At 39.2% G+C, this 19,451-nt stretch overlaps 2 protein-coding genes across 7 annotated transcripts in view; both read right to left on the bottom strand.

The window, feature by feature from the left end:
* On the bottom strand, positions 1 to 2,255 carry c3ar1 (C3a anaphylatoxin chemotactic receptor). Its single transcript, XM_084104222.1, has 2 exons — positions 1,960 to 2,255; positions 1 to 1,765 (listed from the first exon to the last, which is right to left on the bottom strand). The coding sequence occupies exon 2, from the start codon at positions 1,724 to 1,726 to the stop codon at positions 668 to 670; it is 1,059 nt and encodes a 352-aa protein (XP_083960348.1). The 5' UTR covers positions 1,727 to 1,765; positions 1,960 to 2,255; the 3' UTR covers positions 1 to 667.
* A 1,628-nt stretch (positions 2,256 to 3,883) lies between these two features.
* Positions 3,884 to 19,451, bottom strand: part of apc (APC regulator of WNT signaling pathway) — a 37,249-nt gene continuing 21,681 nt past the window's right edge. For all 6 annotated transcript variants that reach the window (XM_084104478.1, XM_084104477.1, XM_084104479.1 and 3 more), the window contains 13 exons: positions 18,204 to 18,399; positions 17,126 to 17,234; positions 16,893 to 17,006; positions 16,690 to 16,773; positions 14,729 to 14,818; positions 13,497 to 13,595; positions 13,013 to 13,391; positions 12,384 to 12,479; positions 12,129 to 12,268; positions 11,963 to 12,040; positions 11,618 to 11,734; positions 11,318 to 11,532; positions 3,884 to 11,227 (listed from right to left, as the gene is read on the bottom strand). In XM_084104478.1, coding sequence (XP_083960604.1) covers positions 4,861 to 11,227; positions 11,318 to 11,532; positions 11,618 to 11,734; positions 11,963 to 12,040; positions 12,129 to 12,268; positions 12,384 to 12,479; positions 13,013 to 13,391; positions 13,497 to 13,595; positions 14,729 to 14,818; positions 16,690 to 16,773; positions 16,893 to 17,006; positions 17,126 to 17,234; positions 18,204 to 18,399 — 8,084 coding nt within the window. In that variant the 3' untranslated portion in view covers positions 3,884 to 4,860. The remainder of the gene's footprint in view (positions 11,228 to 11,317; positions 11,533 to 11,617; positions 11,735 to 11,962; positions 12,041 to 12,128; positions 12,269 to 12,383; positions 12,480 to 13,012; positions 13,392 to 13,496; positions 13,596 to 14,728; positions 14,819 to 16,689; positions 16,774 to 16,892; positions 17,007 to 17,125; positions 17,235 to 18,203; positions 18,400 to 19,451) is intronic.

The raw sequence follows: 19,451 nt of genomic DNA, 5'->3' as shown, positions 1-19,451 counted from the left end.
TGACACTAGAACTTTCCATTTATGACAGAATATTCATGTACATGTTTAATCAAGACAGGTGTGCAGCTGTTAACATGAAGTTAACATGCTTAGCAGAAACACCATTAACTTCCTCAAAACATTCAGCACCTGTCTAATAACAGCATCAGGATTGCAGATTGCAAGCTAAAAACCCTGTTAATTCATATAAATAAAGATAAAACAGTGCAACAAAAACTGAGCACTGAATATCAAAAACTCATTGTAACATAAAATAATATTCCTTCTCTTTCATATCCGTTTCATTGCAGATGTTTTGGATGCACTAAATAACAGTTTCATAACTTCTCGAAAAGAAAAAAAGAAAAAAGTTGACACTTCCTACTGAGAAGTGCTAAAATAAGCTTCTTTAGGTTTCATTTTAAAAAGAGAAATAACAAAGGCAAAATATTTTTGTCAAGATACTTCATAAGAGTATTCGGTCAAGAAAATGATTCTGAGAATAATACAAAAATATCTAACCAACAAAAAAAAAAAAGACATCAATTGGCACTCAACAATGTCTCTGGTATTGCATTAGATACAAAACATCAAAGCAAGTGGAAAGAGTCTTGTTTGAAAGTGCATAAGATTTGGCATAGAAACGGATAAAACTCTAATATCTAACAGATAAAAGTTTATATCTTCACTACACTGAGTGCATTTGTTGTGACTGGGTGGATCGTGATATTTGCGTTCCCTCCTCAGAGAAAGCCCTTTCAAAAACACGTCTTAGAGAAAGTTTAACTTTGTTCTTAAAATCCTGCCCCATGAAAACATAGAGAATGGGGTTCAGGCAGCTGTTGATGTACGCCAAAGAGATGGCCAGTGGATCCACTGCCTTAGTCACCAAGGCACTTGATTCCCCTCCGTACATGATTATCAAGTCCACCGTGTGATACGGCAGCCAGCACAGAAAAAACACCACGATAACAGCCAACATGATGCGAAACGCTCGGCCAGATTGAAATTGACTCCTGCCTAACTTGCGTGCGATGACTCCATAGCATGATGTGATGCATAGGAGCGGTATCAAAAAGCCAAACACAAATCTGATGATACTCAACATTCCAGATGCTGTAGTGTCACCTTCTTCATCAGCATGAAATGTGCAAAGTGTGTTATTAAAATCCACATCAGTGAAAGTTTGTCTTGATATCATAAAGGGCAAGCTGAGCACCAAAGCCAGAACCCAGGCCACTACACAGGACAGCCGTGCAAGAAACAAGTTGCGATGATTTTGAGCCCAAACCGGTGTGATCACCTGGGTGAACCTATCTAGACTAATCAAGTTCAAGGTGAAAACACTGGCAAACATGTTAATGACTATAACAGAGGGGATAATCTTGCACATGACGGATCCATACGGCCAGTGATGTTCAAGAAGGATCTCCGCCATACTGAACGGTATGGAAAGGCAGCACAGGAGGTCGGCAGTGGCTAGATTGAGAAACCATATTGTATTAACGGTCCTCTTCATCTTCATTCCAGCAATGTACACAACAAAGATGTTCCCGGGAACGCCAAGGAGAAACGTCAGGCTGTAGACGACCAGAGAAATCGCCCTCATTGAATTCCTCACCTCTGGAGACATTAGGTTTGTCTCGCTTTCATTAAAGCTCCACAGATTATCATATTCACTTTCATATCCACTTAAGTTCATGTAGTCGGTGTTATTTTCAAAATCGTCAGCAGACGTTTGGTACATTTTGCTTGAGTTGATGCCGTCCAAAGTGCTCCGTTTATCCTGTAAATATCACATATTATCAGTCAAACATTTAGTCAATTTATTCATTTAGCAGATGCTTTTATCTAAAATTGACTTACAAATGAGGAAAGTACCAAGCAATTTGATTCAGGCAACAATATTTAGTTTTATTAAACAATAAAGTTTATATGTTATACACATCAGATATTACAGCCAAACAAAAGTGTACTCACCTCACCAGCTGCTCTGTACTTGCTAGTGATTCTTTCCCCCTTTTCACTGCCACTTTAAGGCGGAACCACAGGAAATGGAGGGAAGTCGTTTGATGAAAGGACTACAGAAGAACTCTTGTGCTAATGGCATGAATATATTTCTTATTTAACAGACAATACGATTTTCATTATTCTTTCTAGAATGTTGATCTTGCGGCACAAACACAGTTTAATACAACGTTTCACAATCTTGGTTTCCTCGTTTAAAGAGTGGTAAAACAAAACCACGATTAGAGAAGTAGAGTACAGCTGTGGATAGAGACAACTTGTTAAACTGCAAAAGTTGCATCATGACCGGACATTATTCGCTGCTATATGTAGAAAAGACTGTAACCACCAGATATCCCCCAAATAAACAGCAGTTTCTTAACTAGTACACAAGATATAATTCAACTTGTACTATTTGGCAATAGCATCATAATGTTAAATCCATTTACAAAATGATGGCTGATTACAATCAGCATGACTGTTAGTGAGTAATGCATTCCTGAGAGCTGACTACATGTGAATCAGGAAGGTATTTAGATATTTGTTTGCTTTACCAAACTGGATGAGTTGGCTTACATTAAATGACCAGTGTTGTGCAAGTTACTTCCAAACTGTAATACATTATACATTACTTGTTACTGTTATTTAAAAGTAATTCTTTACCTTACAATATTACTGTCTCAGAATTGTAATGCGTTACATTACTCCTGTATTACTTTTGAGTTACTTTCACCAAAATAACTACAGAAGTAGAACTTAACATTCTAAAATGACTAGGGCTGTAACGATATGCGATGAAACCGAAATCGCGACACTCAGATCCACGAACCTGTGTCACGGTGTGATAAGGCAGAATCGCGACACACCCCTTCCAACTCCCAGTTATCATTCCCGTCCAGATCTAATGCTACCACATCTTTAAACTACTATTAGTATTATTTGAAATTAACATTATAAAATACGTAGACCTACACCACAAAACCAGTTGAGGATAAATTCTTTAAAATTGGGCAATTCCAGCGTCATGGACGTGACATTTGCAGTTAAAACATGAAATATAAATTCTCAGAAAATGCATTTAATACCAATATATTGAAACGTCTGTTTATAGGCTATATCCATAGGCTACTCCCTTAATAAAGGAGTTTAGACATTAGAAAAATATCAGTCTACACATGCGTTTTATATTTATTATGAGGGAAATATACATGCATGCGTGACACAAAAAATCTTTAACTTTTAGGTAGCAAAACATTTTTTAGTAATTCTGTAAATGACACCAAGCAAACCAAAGGTAATAGGCTACTACCCACCGGATGAAGAAGGACATGTTCTCCACAGAACATAATATATTCATTTTATTTTTTGTGTTCGCATTTATTTAAACCTGCCCTAAACACGGCTTTACTGCAGGTATAACTTACTTGCATTTTTCATTCGTTAATGTCTCGCGGTCTTGCTGTTTTTTCCCTCCGGTTTTTTTTTATTTATTTTTTTAACAATTACATTTTGGGCTAAAAGTGTGTTGTAACGCAAGCGTTACCGAACATGTACCGAGTAAAATATTACTGAAAATTGATTAGTAATGCCTTACACTACTGCGTTACAGCAAAAAGTAATATGTTCCTGTAATGCATTACTTTTGTAACGCGTTACTCCCAACACTGTAAATGACCCATGAGTTTTAAACTGACTAAATTTAGATAGTTTTCTTTTTTTCTCTCTTTTTCCTTATAAAACATAACAGAGCACCCAAAAAAGTAATAACACACAATTAATTGAGATTACATATTTAAACTGGGAACAAATAAACTTTTAAAAGGAGTCAAAAACAAAAAACAAACACATTTTTCCAGATTAACAGATTAAAAGTCTGGAATAAACAATCAAGACATAGTCACAAAAATGATACAGTTTATTGTGTAATTTAATATTTTTATTGGAAATATTTTGTAAACATTGATCTGCCCATTTTATTGCATGAGAAAAATACAAATAAAAAAACTAAAATAAAATGTGATTATTTACACCGTGGTTTTGGCAAAACAGTTGAACCTAATTATGTGCTTAATTACTAAATAAAAGGGAAAGCAAATGAGCTTTTAAAAAGGTACCAACACCAAAACCTCCAGAAATAATTTAATTTTCAGTCTTTCATTGAAAATACACCCACCTCATCTGGCAACAACTATACACAAACAGCAGAGCAATGGAACTATGTTTTTTATCATATAATCTATGTCAACCGTCAACATCATCATTCAACAGTTTTGAGAGTTATTTCTTGCTGTCAAAAGCGCACACACAAAAGTGTAAAATGTTACACTACAGCTATCAGTACAGGTCATATGTCCACAGAAATGTTTATCTTTATAGGAAATACTATACCACTGAATTGGTTCATGCAAGGAGAAAATCCATTATGTAACATACAATATGCAACAGTGAATTAATACAGGTTAACAGTTTGTTTTAAAAAAAATCAAATGCAATAGTATTGAATTCCACCGGAAGCTTAAGAGCATCCCAAATATTCCACAAATAGCCATATTTCTTGTCAATTCAAGCTAAATACAGGATCCTGATGTGCGGTTAAATTAAATATATACATAATCAAATCTGTACAGTACAAATTGTCAAACATTTTTACTCTCAGGTGTCTCCCTACTGCTGTTTCTATGGATTTGAAACCAACTTTAGCTTATACAGCAATCAAACAGCAGAATAGGTTGCCTAACACAGGGTGCAATAACAAGAAGTTCTAAGAAAGTGGCATTTTGTCTCCACAAAAAAAGATCACAATGCAAATTATAAACAAGTCTATAATAAGTTTGTTCTGGCTATCATCATAAAGGTCTATGAGTAACTCCAAACTTACACAGAGGTGACAATGTAAGACCCACTTTCAGTTGTGTCTCCTTTAGTGTCTCTTTTTTTTGCATTGCTTGTAATAGGTGTTGGGATCTGAGATGGTCTAGGAGTTGTGCTGTCAGCACTACTCTTTCTAGGGCTTGGTGTGTAATTAAAAGGACTTACTCTAGCAGCCACGGCACCACTAGGGGAGCTGTGTTTGCTAGAGTTAGTTGAGCTAAATGGTGTGCGTTCAGCAACTGGGAATTCATGGACCTCTGTGCCAATGTTTGGATTGCTTGGTGCAGGCTTGATGTCAGTGACTTTTTTATCAAGAGACTCGCTACTCCTGAGTAAATTCAGATTTGTTTCTGAACCCAGGTGGGCCACAGATGCATTCTCACTTGCTAGTGGCTGTTTCGAGTGTGATTCACTTAAGTCCCTGTCACAAGGAAGCCCTTTGCTTGACTGGCTGTCAATAACAGGAGGTGTGTTTGCTGTGGGTGATTTACTAGACCTTGGATTGTTTATGGGGCAGTCTTCAATTCTCACCCAGACATCTTCTGTCTTGGACATAGCAGCACCCATTGAATGAGCAGCATCATCAGTTGAATCTGGTAAGTCTAATGTCATAGAAGGTGCATATGAGGTTTCACTCTCTTTCATTTTCCTCCATGTTCCTTTGCGTTCCAGGCCCCCCTCTTTACCTGATTTTTGAGGTGGATTAGTAGGTTGCCGCTCATCCTCGCTTCTCCCCTTTTCACTGGACTCAGACGAAGCAGAGAGAATGGAAGAGCTGCTGCCAGTTCTTTTCCAAGTGCCTACTCTAGGGAGAGATGATGAATGTTTGCTGTGCTCCCTTTTCCATGTCCCCGTCCTGTTGATTGGGAGCCTGGAAGGGCTTTCTGAATGAGATCGGGAGATGTCATGCCTTCGGAGTGACTTGCTATCACCATTCTCTGCAGAGTTCTGATCCTGAGGGGATTTTCTCCAACCACTTCCCTGGTAAGGTAGAGTAAGTGACATATCTGGTAAGGATGGACTAGATACTGGAGTCTGTGACTGGCTTGGAGACGAAGGAGACAAGGACTCGAAAGATGCAGACTCCTCTAATTTCCTTTTTAGTGTTGGACTAGGGGCTTCTTTGATAAATGTTGACTGCCGAACAAGTCCAGGCTTCTCGGACCGGTCAGACTCACTCCCACTTGACTTTGTGGATGACATTCTGGACAACTCTGCCTTCTTTGAAGGGCCTGTGGATCCACACTGGTTTAGACTTTTTGAGGCAGATTCACTTCTAGGAATTCCACTGGTGCTTCTCTGCAAACCACTCTGCTTTGCTGGTGTTTGCAGGCCCAGTTGCCTCCCTGGAGAAGTGTAAGCCATGCGTCCGGATCCCGAAGATTTTGTTGAAGCAGCACTGGGGGAAGCAGTGCGAGGCAGTTGAGATAATTTGTTAGATGGGCCCAAACCATTCCTACCAGGTGAAACTGAGGCACGACCAGGAGACTGCATGGGCCTTGTTAGAGATTGCTGAACTGGTCTAGAAGGTGTAGAATCCCTAGACCCAGATCGAGAGGAAGCTTTACTTGACCCTCCTTGAGAAGATGGTGAGTCCCTGGCAGGACTAGGCTCAGAATTTGCTGCGACTTTAATGGTTCTTGGAGAGTTTCCAGGACCAGATGCTTGGGATGGTGGTTTTGACATTTGGCCACGCGGAGGGGTTTTTTTGGGTACTGGACTGGTGCTAGGAGAGCTGCTCCTCACACCAGGAACATGAATCATTGTCCTCCCTCTGGAGATCACAGGAGCTTGGGCTTGTCTGTGCTGAGAGGACATGCTTTCTAGGCTGGGTCTAGGCTTTCCTGTGATTAAACTTTTATACACTTTCTTTCCTCCTTTCAGACTCTTAACAGATTCTTCCTCTTTCTTTTTGATCTCTAAAGTGGTTTTTTCACCAGGTTTTAGTATTCTTGGCCCTTTATTTGTAGCAGGCTTATTGTCATCTTGATTTAAAGGAAGGTGGAAAGGTGATCCAATAGAGATGCCCGACTTGAGAGAGAGAATAGAGTCTGAATCAGAAGAACCTTGTCTGGAGAGACTTGCTGCAGCCTGATGTAGACTGCTAACTATAGAATTGGCGCCCTCTTGAATGGCTTTCCAATCAAATGATTCAGAGTCTGGTGATAAGGCTTGCTCTGAAATAGGGCTATGTGTGTCTGTGAGATCTAATATAAGATCCGGTTCTTCTGCTAAAATACCATCTGCCAATAAGCTCTTTTCTTCCTTACCCCCTTGTTCATCTGCCTTACTTCTTGGTGGCTGTTTCTTTTTCTTTGGCATTGCAGAGCTGATGCATTCTTGGAGAAGGTCATCTTCAGAATCGATACTGAGAGAGCTAAGGGAACTATTTCTAGAGAAGCACACAGGGGTGTCCTCCACGTGAAAGGCCTTTGGCGCATAACCAGAGGCTTGTGGCCTAGGTACTTCCATCTGAGTTGCATCATCTTTGTGTGAACAATCTTTGTTGTTGTTTTCTTGGTCAATGTCGCTTAGTGAGCTAAGTGATGAGTTTCTTGAAAAACATACAGGTGTGTCTTCAATGGAAAACTTTTGCTTCTCGTCGCACACTGCAACTGTATTTTCTTTGGGTGCTTGTTGAAAACTTACTGGTTTTTGAATGGGTTTTGCTGGAGCCGTCTGAAATGCTGATACTCTGTTGGTGTTTACTGGCTGTTCTACACTGCACTTCAAAGGGGGGAATTTTCTTTGCTCTTTATCTTTTCGTAGCTCAGCTTTTTCCTTAGACAAGTCAAGATCGTCATCCTCAAAGTCAAGTGAACTCAGTGAATCGTTGCGAGAGAAGCAATAAGGTGTGCCCTCAATTGGTGTGTAATGATGCGGAGAATCAAAGGCAAACCCAGGACGTGTTCTCTCCTCAGCATTAGCAGGCTTATCGGCAAACTCTCTTGCGACTACTTTGGGCTCCTGCTTTTTGGTTTCTTTGTTTTTATCTGGATATGATGCTGCTTCTGACAAGCTATTAGGAGCTTCTGGACGTTTGAGCATCCTTGCTCTGTACTCATTGCTTTGTGGCATTGGTTTTACAGGAGAAGTTGGCTTTTTCTTTTCCAGGTCCTGCTGAACTAGATTGCCAGTGGCGGTAGATGGATGCGGAGCCTGATCAGGCATCTTCTGCACTCTAAACGGCTTGTGAATTTTGCCTTTGGGCATTGCTGAATTGATACACTCCGCAAGAATATCGTCCCCTTCGTTCTCAGCAAAAGCAGACTGCATGGGAGGTGATAAACCTGTATCTTTAGCTTCTGCACTTTTCCCCTCTGGCAGAGTGTCTCGTCTTTGACCAGGTGCTTCTGCATGGGGAGCTGAACTTTCAATACCAGCCAACTCATTTGGGGGTGAATCAATTGTGAGGTCACTGAGAGATGTTGCTGTGGAAAAGTTAATGGGTGTTCCCTCAACACAGTATATCCGGGGCATGTCCTCGCCGTGTGTTAGAGCTACATGCTTCTGCTGTTGTCCTCTGTTTTGTGGTGGCAACAATTTATAAACAGGGAGCTGACTTGGTTTACGAGCCACAGGTGGTGGTAGTCTTGAGGTGCTTGAGGGCGATTGTTTTTTGGGTTTTCTTGATGATTTTGTTGGCATTGCGGAGTTAATACAAGCCTCTAGAATCTCTATATCATCATCATCATCCGAGTCATCCAAGATGTCTTTTCCGGCTTCAGATGTTGGTGGTTTCTCTTGAACTTTAGGCTCTTGGATGTCTTCTGTCTCAAGCTCTGCCTCATTGCTATGGTCATCCTCATGAACTGGGGGCATTATCTTCAGCTCAACATCTTTCTGAATAAAGGGTTCATCTAAACTTAGTGCACTAAGGCTTGAAGCACAAGAGAAACCATCTGGAGTGCTTTCGGTTGCGAAATGTAAAAGAGTATCGTTATCTGGTAAAACCTGCACTTTCTGTACAGCAGCACTTACAACCGCATGCCTTGGAACCAAATCACGTTTTTCTGAGTGGGGTGGCACAGTAACTTTTTGTTTTACAGATGTGGATCGTGGTGGTGGAGGTGGTGGCGTCTTGCTGCGACTTGGGGGCATTGTTTGCCCAGGGCTATCAGGCAGATCACTCGGACTGATAATCCCACTGACCATCCCACTGCATGGCTCACTCTGTACAGAACTTGCAATGGAATGACTTTCGAAACTGTCGAGGGAGCTGACAGATGTGCATCTGCTGAACATAAGCGGAGTCTCTTGCACATAATGTTCAGGAGGACTTTTGGGTGTCTGGGCACCACTTTTGGATGGTGATTTAGCACCTGATGAAAATTCTACTGTTTTGTGATGCCTGGAACCATCTCCATGTCCTAAGTGATTTCGTGGAGGCTTGATGCGTACATAATGGACTGCCGATTGGCTCTCAGATGTGCGTTGGTCAGGTGCAATGTTATTAGTGGATTCTTTTTCTGATATAGGTAGAGTTGGGTAGTTGTTGGCTGAATTGACATTACGCTTGCAGCTCTCCATTTCATCTTCCTCTGAAGACAATGACGATAAAGAGCTACCACGTGAGAAACAAATGGGTGTGTCCTCCACACAATACGTCTGTATTGTTTCTTGATTTATTGTGGGAGCCTTGCATGTTGAGTTCTTTTGAACTGCTCTCGTAGGTCCTGATCTGCTTTGAGCAGAGAAAGGGTGGAGTTGCTTTTGCCTACCCTGATGCTTTAAAGATGCCACAGAGGAGGAGTTATCTTGGCTTAAATGGTCTTTGACAGAACTTTGGGTAGAAGATGGCTTTGAATGACTAAACATGGTCTTTTTGGAAGAAGCATCAGAGTACTTCAAACTGTAATCAATAGGCTGTTCTACATGATGATTTTCATTGTATTTCATGCTGTAGTTGGGAGTTTGCTCATCAAGCTGCTCTTCCTCTGAATAGCGCTCGCTGTAGTTTGTGGGTTTGTCGTCGGCATAATCATCAACAGTGCAGATGGTTTGAGATATTTTTTTGTTAAGTCCATGACTTGACCCACTGTTGATTTGTTCAGTTGAGCCCCTTGATCTAAATCCAGGCAGGTCCTGTTGAACAAACCTGGGCTGGTACTTTTTTAGCTTATCTTCTCCTTCACTGTTGCCTTCAGAGTACATGGGGTATCCTGGGCTTTGCGATCTCGATGGTTTCTGATCTGGCCGTTTCATTTCATCATCAAGGAGCTTAGGCCTTGCCCACCTTTCATTCTGGCTTGGGCTTTGTCGACCAGAGTTTAGCTGCTCATCAGAATATTTCAAACTGTAGTTAATAGGCGTGTCAAGATCTCCATTGTCATCCTCCATGTGATTTGCATTGTGTATCTTATGGGCAAGGTCCGCAGGATATTTTCTGTAGACACAGCATTTGCCGTCATCATCTTCAGAATAGGAATCCACTGAGGGCTTCATTTGACCTCTCTTTCCATAGCCATCGGTGCTGTTGACACTATTAAGACTGTCATTAGAAGCTGTGGACTCCAGTTTGGGCAGTGCGCACCGTCTGCCTGATGGGTCAGTTTTGCTGTAGTTGTACATGTTTTGGTGACCATGAACAGCAGTTTGACGCCGGATCATGTCGTCTTGGACTACATGAGGGTCTGGTGTGGATCCTGCGGTTCTATCATCCATACTTAAGTGCATACTCTGCACTTCCTCCATACCCACTGCAATTTGAGCTGCAGTCGTGGGAATCTGCACCATTCTCTTGGTAGCCTCAGGATCTGGATGGAATCCCCTTCGCTCTCGATCTAGACTTCTGTCCCTTTCGGCTCGGACACTTTCTGCATTTCCTCTGTTGTCTCGAGAGGATGGGCTTGAGAGCACAGGGGTGTTCATATAAGGTGAGCGAACACCGACTCCATTGGGGTTATAGCCATCTGATCGACAGACACCATCATAATCGCCATAGACATTATGCTTATGTCTTGGTTTGGCCCTATGGGAGGCTTTCGGGCTCAAGTTGTCAATGTTATCAAAGGTTTCAGATAGTTGTTGTGCATCTAGTTCTTCAATTAGTGCTTTCTGTTTTCTTACATGCAGGGATGGCAGACTGGATCCAGGGGACATTATGTTGGCATCCTTATACTTGGCAGGCCGATTTGCCATAAGGTTTCTCAAAGCAGCTGCACTTCCCATAGCTATCATCTTGTGCTTGGAGTGAATGAGGTTCTTCAGCATGCTAACTGCACCCATGTCCCATAATGCTTCCTGATCTTTTGCATTCCGAGCAGAGAGGTTCCACAGTGTTCCACAGGCATTGCTCACTATCGTCAAACTGTGTGATTTAAGGTGCTGAAGAAGAGTCTGAAGACAGCTGTTTTCCCTTAATATTTGCCTGAAATAAACAAAGAGGAAAATGGTTTGCTCCCATGTAAACAAATTAAACTTCTGTGAACGTATGCAGCTTTTATATAGCATACTCTACCTGTGCTCCTCATTTGTGGCGATGAGGCTTGACACATTTCTCAGGATGCCACCACCACTTTCTATGATGGCTAGGGTGTTGGTTTGGCTTCTGTATGTTAGAGTGCTCACTAAAAATGCCAAAGCTCCAGGAACGTTACAGATATCAGCTTTGTTTTCAGTGCAATGTGCTGATAGGTTCCAAAGGGCACTCAGGACACTTTTTAATGTGGATTCCTGTAGAAATGATATGAAAGACAGTTTAATGGCTCGTCTGCATTCTGATTACAGAATTTATCAAAGAGCTTCAGAGAAACTTCACCTTCTGAACCTCTAAGGCACACTCCATCAGGGCCCTAACACTGCCGACTTCTCGCAAAATCTTCTTACTGTTCACATCAGCTCGCCATGAGAGGTTCCTCAAAACACTGGCAATTACCTAAAGCAGTACAGAGTCTCTTAATACAAATTGGAAATATTGCCTTGGCAACTGAAATAAAATAGTTTTAAGCTTAAATACAAAAATTTTACTCTTAGCACAAATCTCTTTGTTTTTCTTCAAGGTAGCATGCATCATGAAATGACTACGATATTTTTTTGGCTTTTTTGGAATAATGTAACTATGCATCACATACAAAATATGATATGTATTTCCAAAGAGTTATACCTGCTGTAGGTCCTCACTCTCTGACTTTAGTTGAGCTACCATGGCCCTCATACAACCTTTCATTGAGCAAAGTGTTGCCTGTAGACAACACAAGAATGTAAAAATTAAATACAGCAATAACCATACATGGAATTCTACACAGACAATGATGAGAGAAATAACGCACCTTGTTAGCTACATCTCCAAAAGTAAGATTAGTTAAAGCCATGCCAGCATATCGTCTTAGTGTAACACTGTAGTGATCATTGGTAAGACCGTAAATCTCACAGTCTACCTGCAGGAGCTCCCCAATCGCCTGAAGTCCACCTGCATAAACAGTATATTGAAATAGTTAGTTAATGTTTACTCAAGAAAAGACTGGAGGATGCATTTAACTGATGTCACAGTTTTATGGATAAATCAATACGTTTGGAAAACCTACCAAGCTCATTCATCGCGTGCCTGTGCTCTTCATCAAATGAAAGTTTCATGAGAACACAAACCGCTGGGCAAATCTGATGCTCGACTGGAGAAGGCACTGCAATGAAGGCAAAAGTACATTAATGAGGTTGTACGGCTCCACATATATTAATTATATGTCAACCCACTTAGAAGAGTCATTTATTAAACTCCTTCCCATCAGAGCATTTCATATGAATCACATTTATAAATTAATAAAATGTTTGTAGTATATGGGAATAAATCAAAATGCATGGCATTTACTGCTGCAATATAATTAAGGACATATAGGCACATATTACAGTGGTTGACTTTATTTTTATTTGTCAAATGGCTAATGCAATATATTTCAGTCTATACATGTCAATTGTTATTGTTAACTAAAATTAAGACTAAAACTGAAACTACTAAATACTGTATTCGTTAATTGATATAAAGTGGGGGTAAAAATTAAATATAAGTTAGCAATTGTTAATTATTCCACTGATGAGAAAACGCTTCTATTAATCCACACAGTTACTGAAACTAAAAATGATACCACGAGGATGCCATGTCCCATCCCTCTGTGCTATTCTTGACACCTTACATATATCAATGGCAGATGTATCTTACTTGGGTTCTTGTCCTGGTCCACACCACGCTCATGGCTTTCCTGCCACTCCCAGCAGGTCTCACAGTAAGCTCGGATCTGCTCCAGCAGGTGGAGCACCCGGATCTCCCGCCGGCCACGCTTGTCATCGGGCTGTGAATGGATAATGTTATGCAGGGCGGCACTGGCCCTCGCCCGGGCCTCTTTGCTGCCGCGAGAATTTCCAAGCAATACAGAGTCCTTGTCGTTGCCATGGAGTAGCTGGATGAGCAGCGGCAGGCACCCGGATTGGCGCATGGCAATGCAGCTGTCCTGAGAGCTCGACATGGCCAGGAGGGTGCGAGACATGTCATCTTTATCATGGGTCCCCAGCATGGACAGCAGAGAGTACACCATTTCCACCTAAACATATGCAGACTTGATTCACTGCAAGCTGACATTATATTTTTTAATAGTCAAATAAAAAAATGTAGCATTGAGAACTTCTAAAATCTAGCACAAGTTAACCTTAGTGCCCAGATGGCTAGTCAGTCGGCGTGGAACAGAGTAACTTCCGGCACTGCTCATCTCACTGGCGGTGTCATGATCGACCCGGGAACTTGAGCCCTGTCAGGCAAAATAAATACAAGGCAGATTCAAACAACTTGCAGGTGTACAGCAAACCCAATCAAACACCTTTCAAAAAGTTTACATTTATTTTTCCACTGTAGATATTACACACCCTACAAAATGTCATTACCCCCTTTCACACATATAGTCTTTACTGGCAAATAACCGGCAAATTACCGTTAAGAGATCATGAACATGACCTTTTCAAAAATACTAGTAAATATGTGAATATTTAAAAGGAAATCTATATTTAAATAAATATAATTTAAATATATTTAAGTTTAAATTTAGAAATTTACATTTATAAATGTAAATATAAAAATAAAATATATTATATTATATTATAATATTAAAATTAAATTATATTGAAATATAAATATATTAGTATTATATTTAATAGTAGTTTTTATTTTATTATAATTAAGTATATTCATTACATTTATAAATTTGTATTTACATTTATGAAATTATGTTTAAATTTAAATTCATATTTGTAAAATTTCTCTAATGCATTTTTTTATAACTTCCTCTTGTGCTCAGAATATTGTATGTTAAGTTAAGGGAAAGCATTGTGTTTTATTGTATCACTGAATTTGTTTTATATTGGAAAAAATATCATAAGTAAAAGTATATACATACAGATAAAATATTTTAAAAACAAATCTTAAAAACTGAAGATGCATAAAAATACAATACAATTTGCAAACACAAAATAGAGGCAATTCTCTGTGCTTCATAAACAATGTATGGCTCCAGTATTAAACTCGATCCCTGCGCCTAATCCAGTGACATACAGCTCACACCATCTGTCCAAAAAATACCACACAAGCTTAATGCAAGTGAAACAGTGTAAAGTACAAAAACCCCTCCTGTTTCTGCTTAGAATTTCAAAGTCTAACTAGGTCTCTATGATGAACAATAAAACCATTAGCATCTGCATTCAAATCATTACTATTCAAAGCACACCGAAGCTCTTGGCATAGACTGAAAGGGCTTTTTAAAAAGGTCCTGAAATCCTTGGCACCCACTGGCTGAAAAAAGGGCCACCGGAAAACACTTCAGTTCATGAGACCATCAACAAAATGAGTCTAATTTAGTGGGAGACTACTGCAAATGGATACAGTTCTTACCTGTGCGCATACTGCACTACCACCACCACCACCAGCAGCATCTCCTGATGCATGAGCCCCTTCAGTCTGAGTCACAGGGTCATGCTTGACCTGATGATTCAAAGAGGAAGATGAGGAATCAGCATGTTAAAAGGAGTAAATGACACCTACAGAGTGAGTCACACTGTGCAACAGTGAAGGAAAAGACATTGGTCAAGGCAGGTGGAACATGGGACAGATAACCTGTGTAATCAGCTCTGTGAAGTAGGGATAAATCAGCGTATAGAGATACAGAGCGAGGCGGAGTAGTCTTGAGCTATAGGACAGCAGCTGCAAGAGCACCAGGCTCTTTCTGACCTACATTGCTTCCTCATTCAGCCAACAGGATTGAAACAACAGAGGGGGAGGAAAAGCAGAAGTGTCCAATAGGATTTATCCACTTAAAGGGAAAATCACGTGCAAACTTGGAGCACATTAGTGAGCATGCATACAAAAACTTCCACTTGTGCATTATTTAACTATATAATATACATAGACATCCTGTGGCACAGATGAGCACTGCAATAGCAACGGCAAGGTAATCGGTTCGATTCCAAGGGAAAGCATGAAATTCATATCTTGAATGCAAATGTAAGACGCTTTGGATAAAAGCATCTGTCAAATGCATAAAAGTAAATGTGAACATAGCTGTGCATCCTAAACCTAGGTGACACTGTTTTTAACGCTCAGCCACACCGAGCACGATACATTAGTAGAGCATGAAAATCCAATTAAACTTGTATGCGTTTATGCTCAGAAGCATTTTATGTGCACTATTTCTATTCGCTACAGAACAAGCTCTAAAAGCAGAACATAAGACATTGAAACGTGCACAAAAAACCCCCACTCATTCTGAAATGGAAAGTGCAGCCTTTCTAAAGAAAATGAATTAAACGTGAAGAGGAACAAATGCTTGCACAATCTGACCAAAATTTTCCATTCTATCAAAATACGATTAACCTTATAAAGCCTAATGTATCATATATTTATTATTTCAAAGTCCTCTAAATGATCAACTTTGTTGAAAAACCTGTTAATCTTCCACATGCCTTCTGTTATCTGATCGATAGTTTATACTTTTTTAGCAACTAAAAGCCTTTTAATATAATTGTAAAAACATCCACCTTCAGCTTGAGGATCACGTGTCTTTTTGCTGTGAAATCTTTACTGATTTTTATGAAGTAAACATAAGATTAACTTTTATATTGTCAGTAATATTTCAAGATGAACACTTACTGGACTGAAGGCAACTTAGGTTTACTTCATTATCCATATATCATTTTTTATTAAAATGTTAAAATGTGAGGATCAAATATGATCCATTAGGCTTTTGAGGAACATTTTTTTTTTCATCTCTCAATCATTGTATTGTATTGCACTGCGTTGTTTTGAAACTACAGAGCTTTGATCATTAAACTATGATATTAATATGCATTTTATGTAAGTAGTCTGTTATACCGTTATGTAGATATCATTGATTTACATTACAAGCTATCAGAATTTTATTTGACTTTTCTGTCAAATAAATATCATCTGCACCAACTAAATAAATTATTATAAACAATAAAATAATAAAACAATTTATGAGAGTATGAGCTCCATATTCTCACTATATCATATCAAACTATATGAGCCATAAACGCCTGATGGATCAAATATGATACTCAACATAAAACACACTTTTTGATTTTTTCTCAAAATTTTTTTTGTGTAAAGCTTCAATAAGCTTTTCCATTTAAAACATTCGATTTTTCAGACTATTATTTCATACATCAGGCTTTACAAGGTTAAACAAGACTTCACAAAATGACTTTCACTTGTTCATGTGGACATAAATAAAGATCATAACACTGAGCTGAACTAATTGCTACAAATCCGAAGTGTAACGTTCAATTCTTCTTTCTAAGCACGACTGTATTATAGGCATCAGAATAATCCGGTACCTCTGTGTCGGCCACCTGGGCCTGTAAACGTGTCCGAATCCTCAGCATGTCTTTTTCGATCTGCTGTATCCGAGCGACGCGGCCCTGAAGACAAATGATGGAAACTTCATCACCAAACTGCTGGTTTCATACTCTGAATTTAGAAGCCCGTTTTAGTTTCATGAACATTTTGTTAGTCTTTCAGTTTCTGCATTTCAGCCCACCTGTGCCCGTTTCTCCATGTCCTGACACGTGCCCAGTTGCTCCTCCATGGCGGCTCGAATCTGCCGGGCCTCGTATTCCAGTTGCCTGCGAGTCATATCGGTCTGGAGAGAAAACTACAACAGCAGAAGAAGTGTGAAGCTACAGAGATCATATAAGGTCCAAAATCATACAAGTAATGATGTGCATTAAATCTACTGCATTGAATATTGTAGCTTTTATACTTTTTACATACATTCTCAGTCAGTGGCAGACTGTCAATCCTTTTGGTCAGGTTTTGTAACTGGGCATAATACCAGTCTTTTTCCTTTTCTTCCTTCTCAAGTTCTGCCATCAACAAAGACCTAATAGAAAGAAAAGTCACTCATGAAAACAATGACATTTGATCTGAATTTTAGACTCACTAAATTCAAGTTGTTATTGATCAAAATGGTTCCAGAAATCAAAATGCAACTTATTTCCTCTATAGAGAAACTGATTGGCAATTTTCAAAAGCAATTCATTTAAATATTTAGAATTTGTAAAGGTTTTTTTGAAAGAAGTCTCTTCTGCTCACCAAATCTGCAAAAACTGTAATTTTGTTAATTATTATAATATTAAAATTACTGTTTTCTATTTAAATATATTACAAATTTTAATTTATTCCTGTGACCATTACTCCAGTCTTCAGTGTCACGTGATCCTTCAGAAATCATTCTTATATGCTGATTTGATGCTCAAGAAACATTTCTTATTATCATCAAGAGTTGTGCATATTTTTGTGGAAACCATGATATTTTTTCCTTTTCAGGATTCTTTGATGAATAGAGAATTTATTTGAAATAGAAATCTTTGTAATATTATAAATGTCTTTACTGTCACTTTTGATCAATTTAATGCATCCTTGCTGAATAAGAGTATTATAATTCTTTTATTATTATAATTTTTTAGATTTATATTTTAGTTGTTGTTCTTTGTTTTACATACTCTGAACTGTACCACAATGCCTTGTATTTGTCTTGTACCTTTTGCATTGTACTTGTCTGTAATAAAAACTTACTGACCCCAAATGTTTGACCGATAGTGTATATATCAGAATATTTTGCAATGAACACGAAAATAAACTTCTGATATTCAAACACTTTTTCGCTTGAAATCAAAGCTGGCTATCTGGAATGTACCATCATTACCACAGTTTACCATGTAAATCTCATCCAGTATCAAAACCCTAGAAGAGCTTTAGATGAAACCTTTAGTTAACATTCTTAAATAAGGATCTAACCGGTCAAATGAACATCTCATGCACAGAATGACCCGTTCATGTGAGCGCTCACCGTTCCTTCTCCAGCTCCTCCAGGTAACCGGCACTGTCTCGACCCCCGCCAGTCACCCCTCTCCTGGGGAAGGAGCTCATGGGACTGGGACTGGGGCTGCTGTCGGCCGAGTGGCCCGAACCGGAGCCCTGCAGAGAGGCCTTGGACCTCAACTTCACGCCTGGGCCCGAGAAACTGCTGGGGTCTAGACTCATTTCTGCAGGACAGAATGGGAGATAATGATGATGAAGATGCCACACGTACCGTATTTTCCAGAAAAAGCCACACCTAACAGTAGATGTGTTTCATTTCGAAGGCTGCATCCTCGAAGTAAAACACTGCAGTGTGGGAAATGCACTATACAAATAAACTTGGGCTCATGTAATCCGCATCGGCACGAATCCAAATGTGTGCATATTGCAATATTTTGCATGCTTGATGCTAATTGCATTATATAAATTGCTTTGGAATAGAAGTCGCAGCATGTTTCAGACGATTAAAAAAAGTATATTCTGGAAATATGGTAGATTAAGGGAAGTTTTTACATGTTTATCTTCACGAAAGACTCTAAGGCAGCATTCAAACTGAAATAAACACCACAAGTGACGGATTTGGAAAGCCTACATATGCAGCAACCACACAAATAGCATTTGATTCTGATAGGGTTTGATATTACCTAGTTGCTAAGCTAACAACAATATTTGGCCAAGCATAAAAATACACAGCACACACAATAATTGGGTAAATAGTTTGTTCAAAATTAGTTACTATTTGGAAGTTTGCTTAGGAAACACACCTATGATGTCTTAAGGCAAGACAATACCATTATTTTTCATGCACTTGTCAATTTTGAGATTTTGGGCTATTTTGTTTCCATCACATGTCTTCTTTCAGACGAGTGGAAAGAAAACATTCATTCAAAAAACACATCTAAGTGTTTATTTTATTGCATTTTATATATTTGCATCTGTAGATTTCAATTACAATACATTTTTAAAGGCCATGGGTTTTTTCTCTTTTGTTCCCATCTATATTCTGAATGGTTTTACACAGGGGTTTGTTCATATATCATTTGCCCGATTTATTCCTAAACACACTTTTTCTGACTGTTGACAGCATTTTCTGATTTCTGGAGGGATATAAAGAGATTTCCTAAATTTCCTCTTTAAAAGCCTTTAAAACTACGTCAACAAAATCAAACAAGAATTTTAAAACGGGCTTCATCCAATGTTCAGATTTCATTTCTGGAAATGTATGTCAATTAATGCA

The sequence above is a fragment of the Abramis brama genome (assembly GCF_963993115.1).
Source record: "Abramis brama genome assembly, chromosome: 25".
Taxonomy (NCBI): domain Eukaryota; kingdom Metazoa; phylum Chordata; class Actinopteri; order Cypriniformes; family Leuciscidae; genus Abramis; species Abramis brama.
Note: the sequence above shows the minus strand (reverse complement) of the source record. Positions and strands in the feature narration are given on the sequence as shown.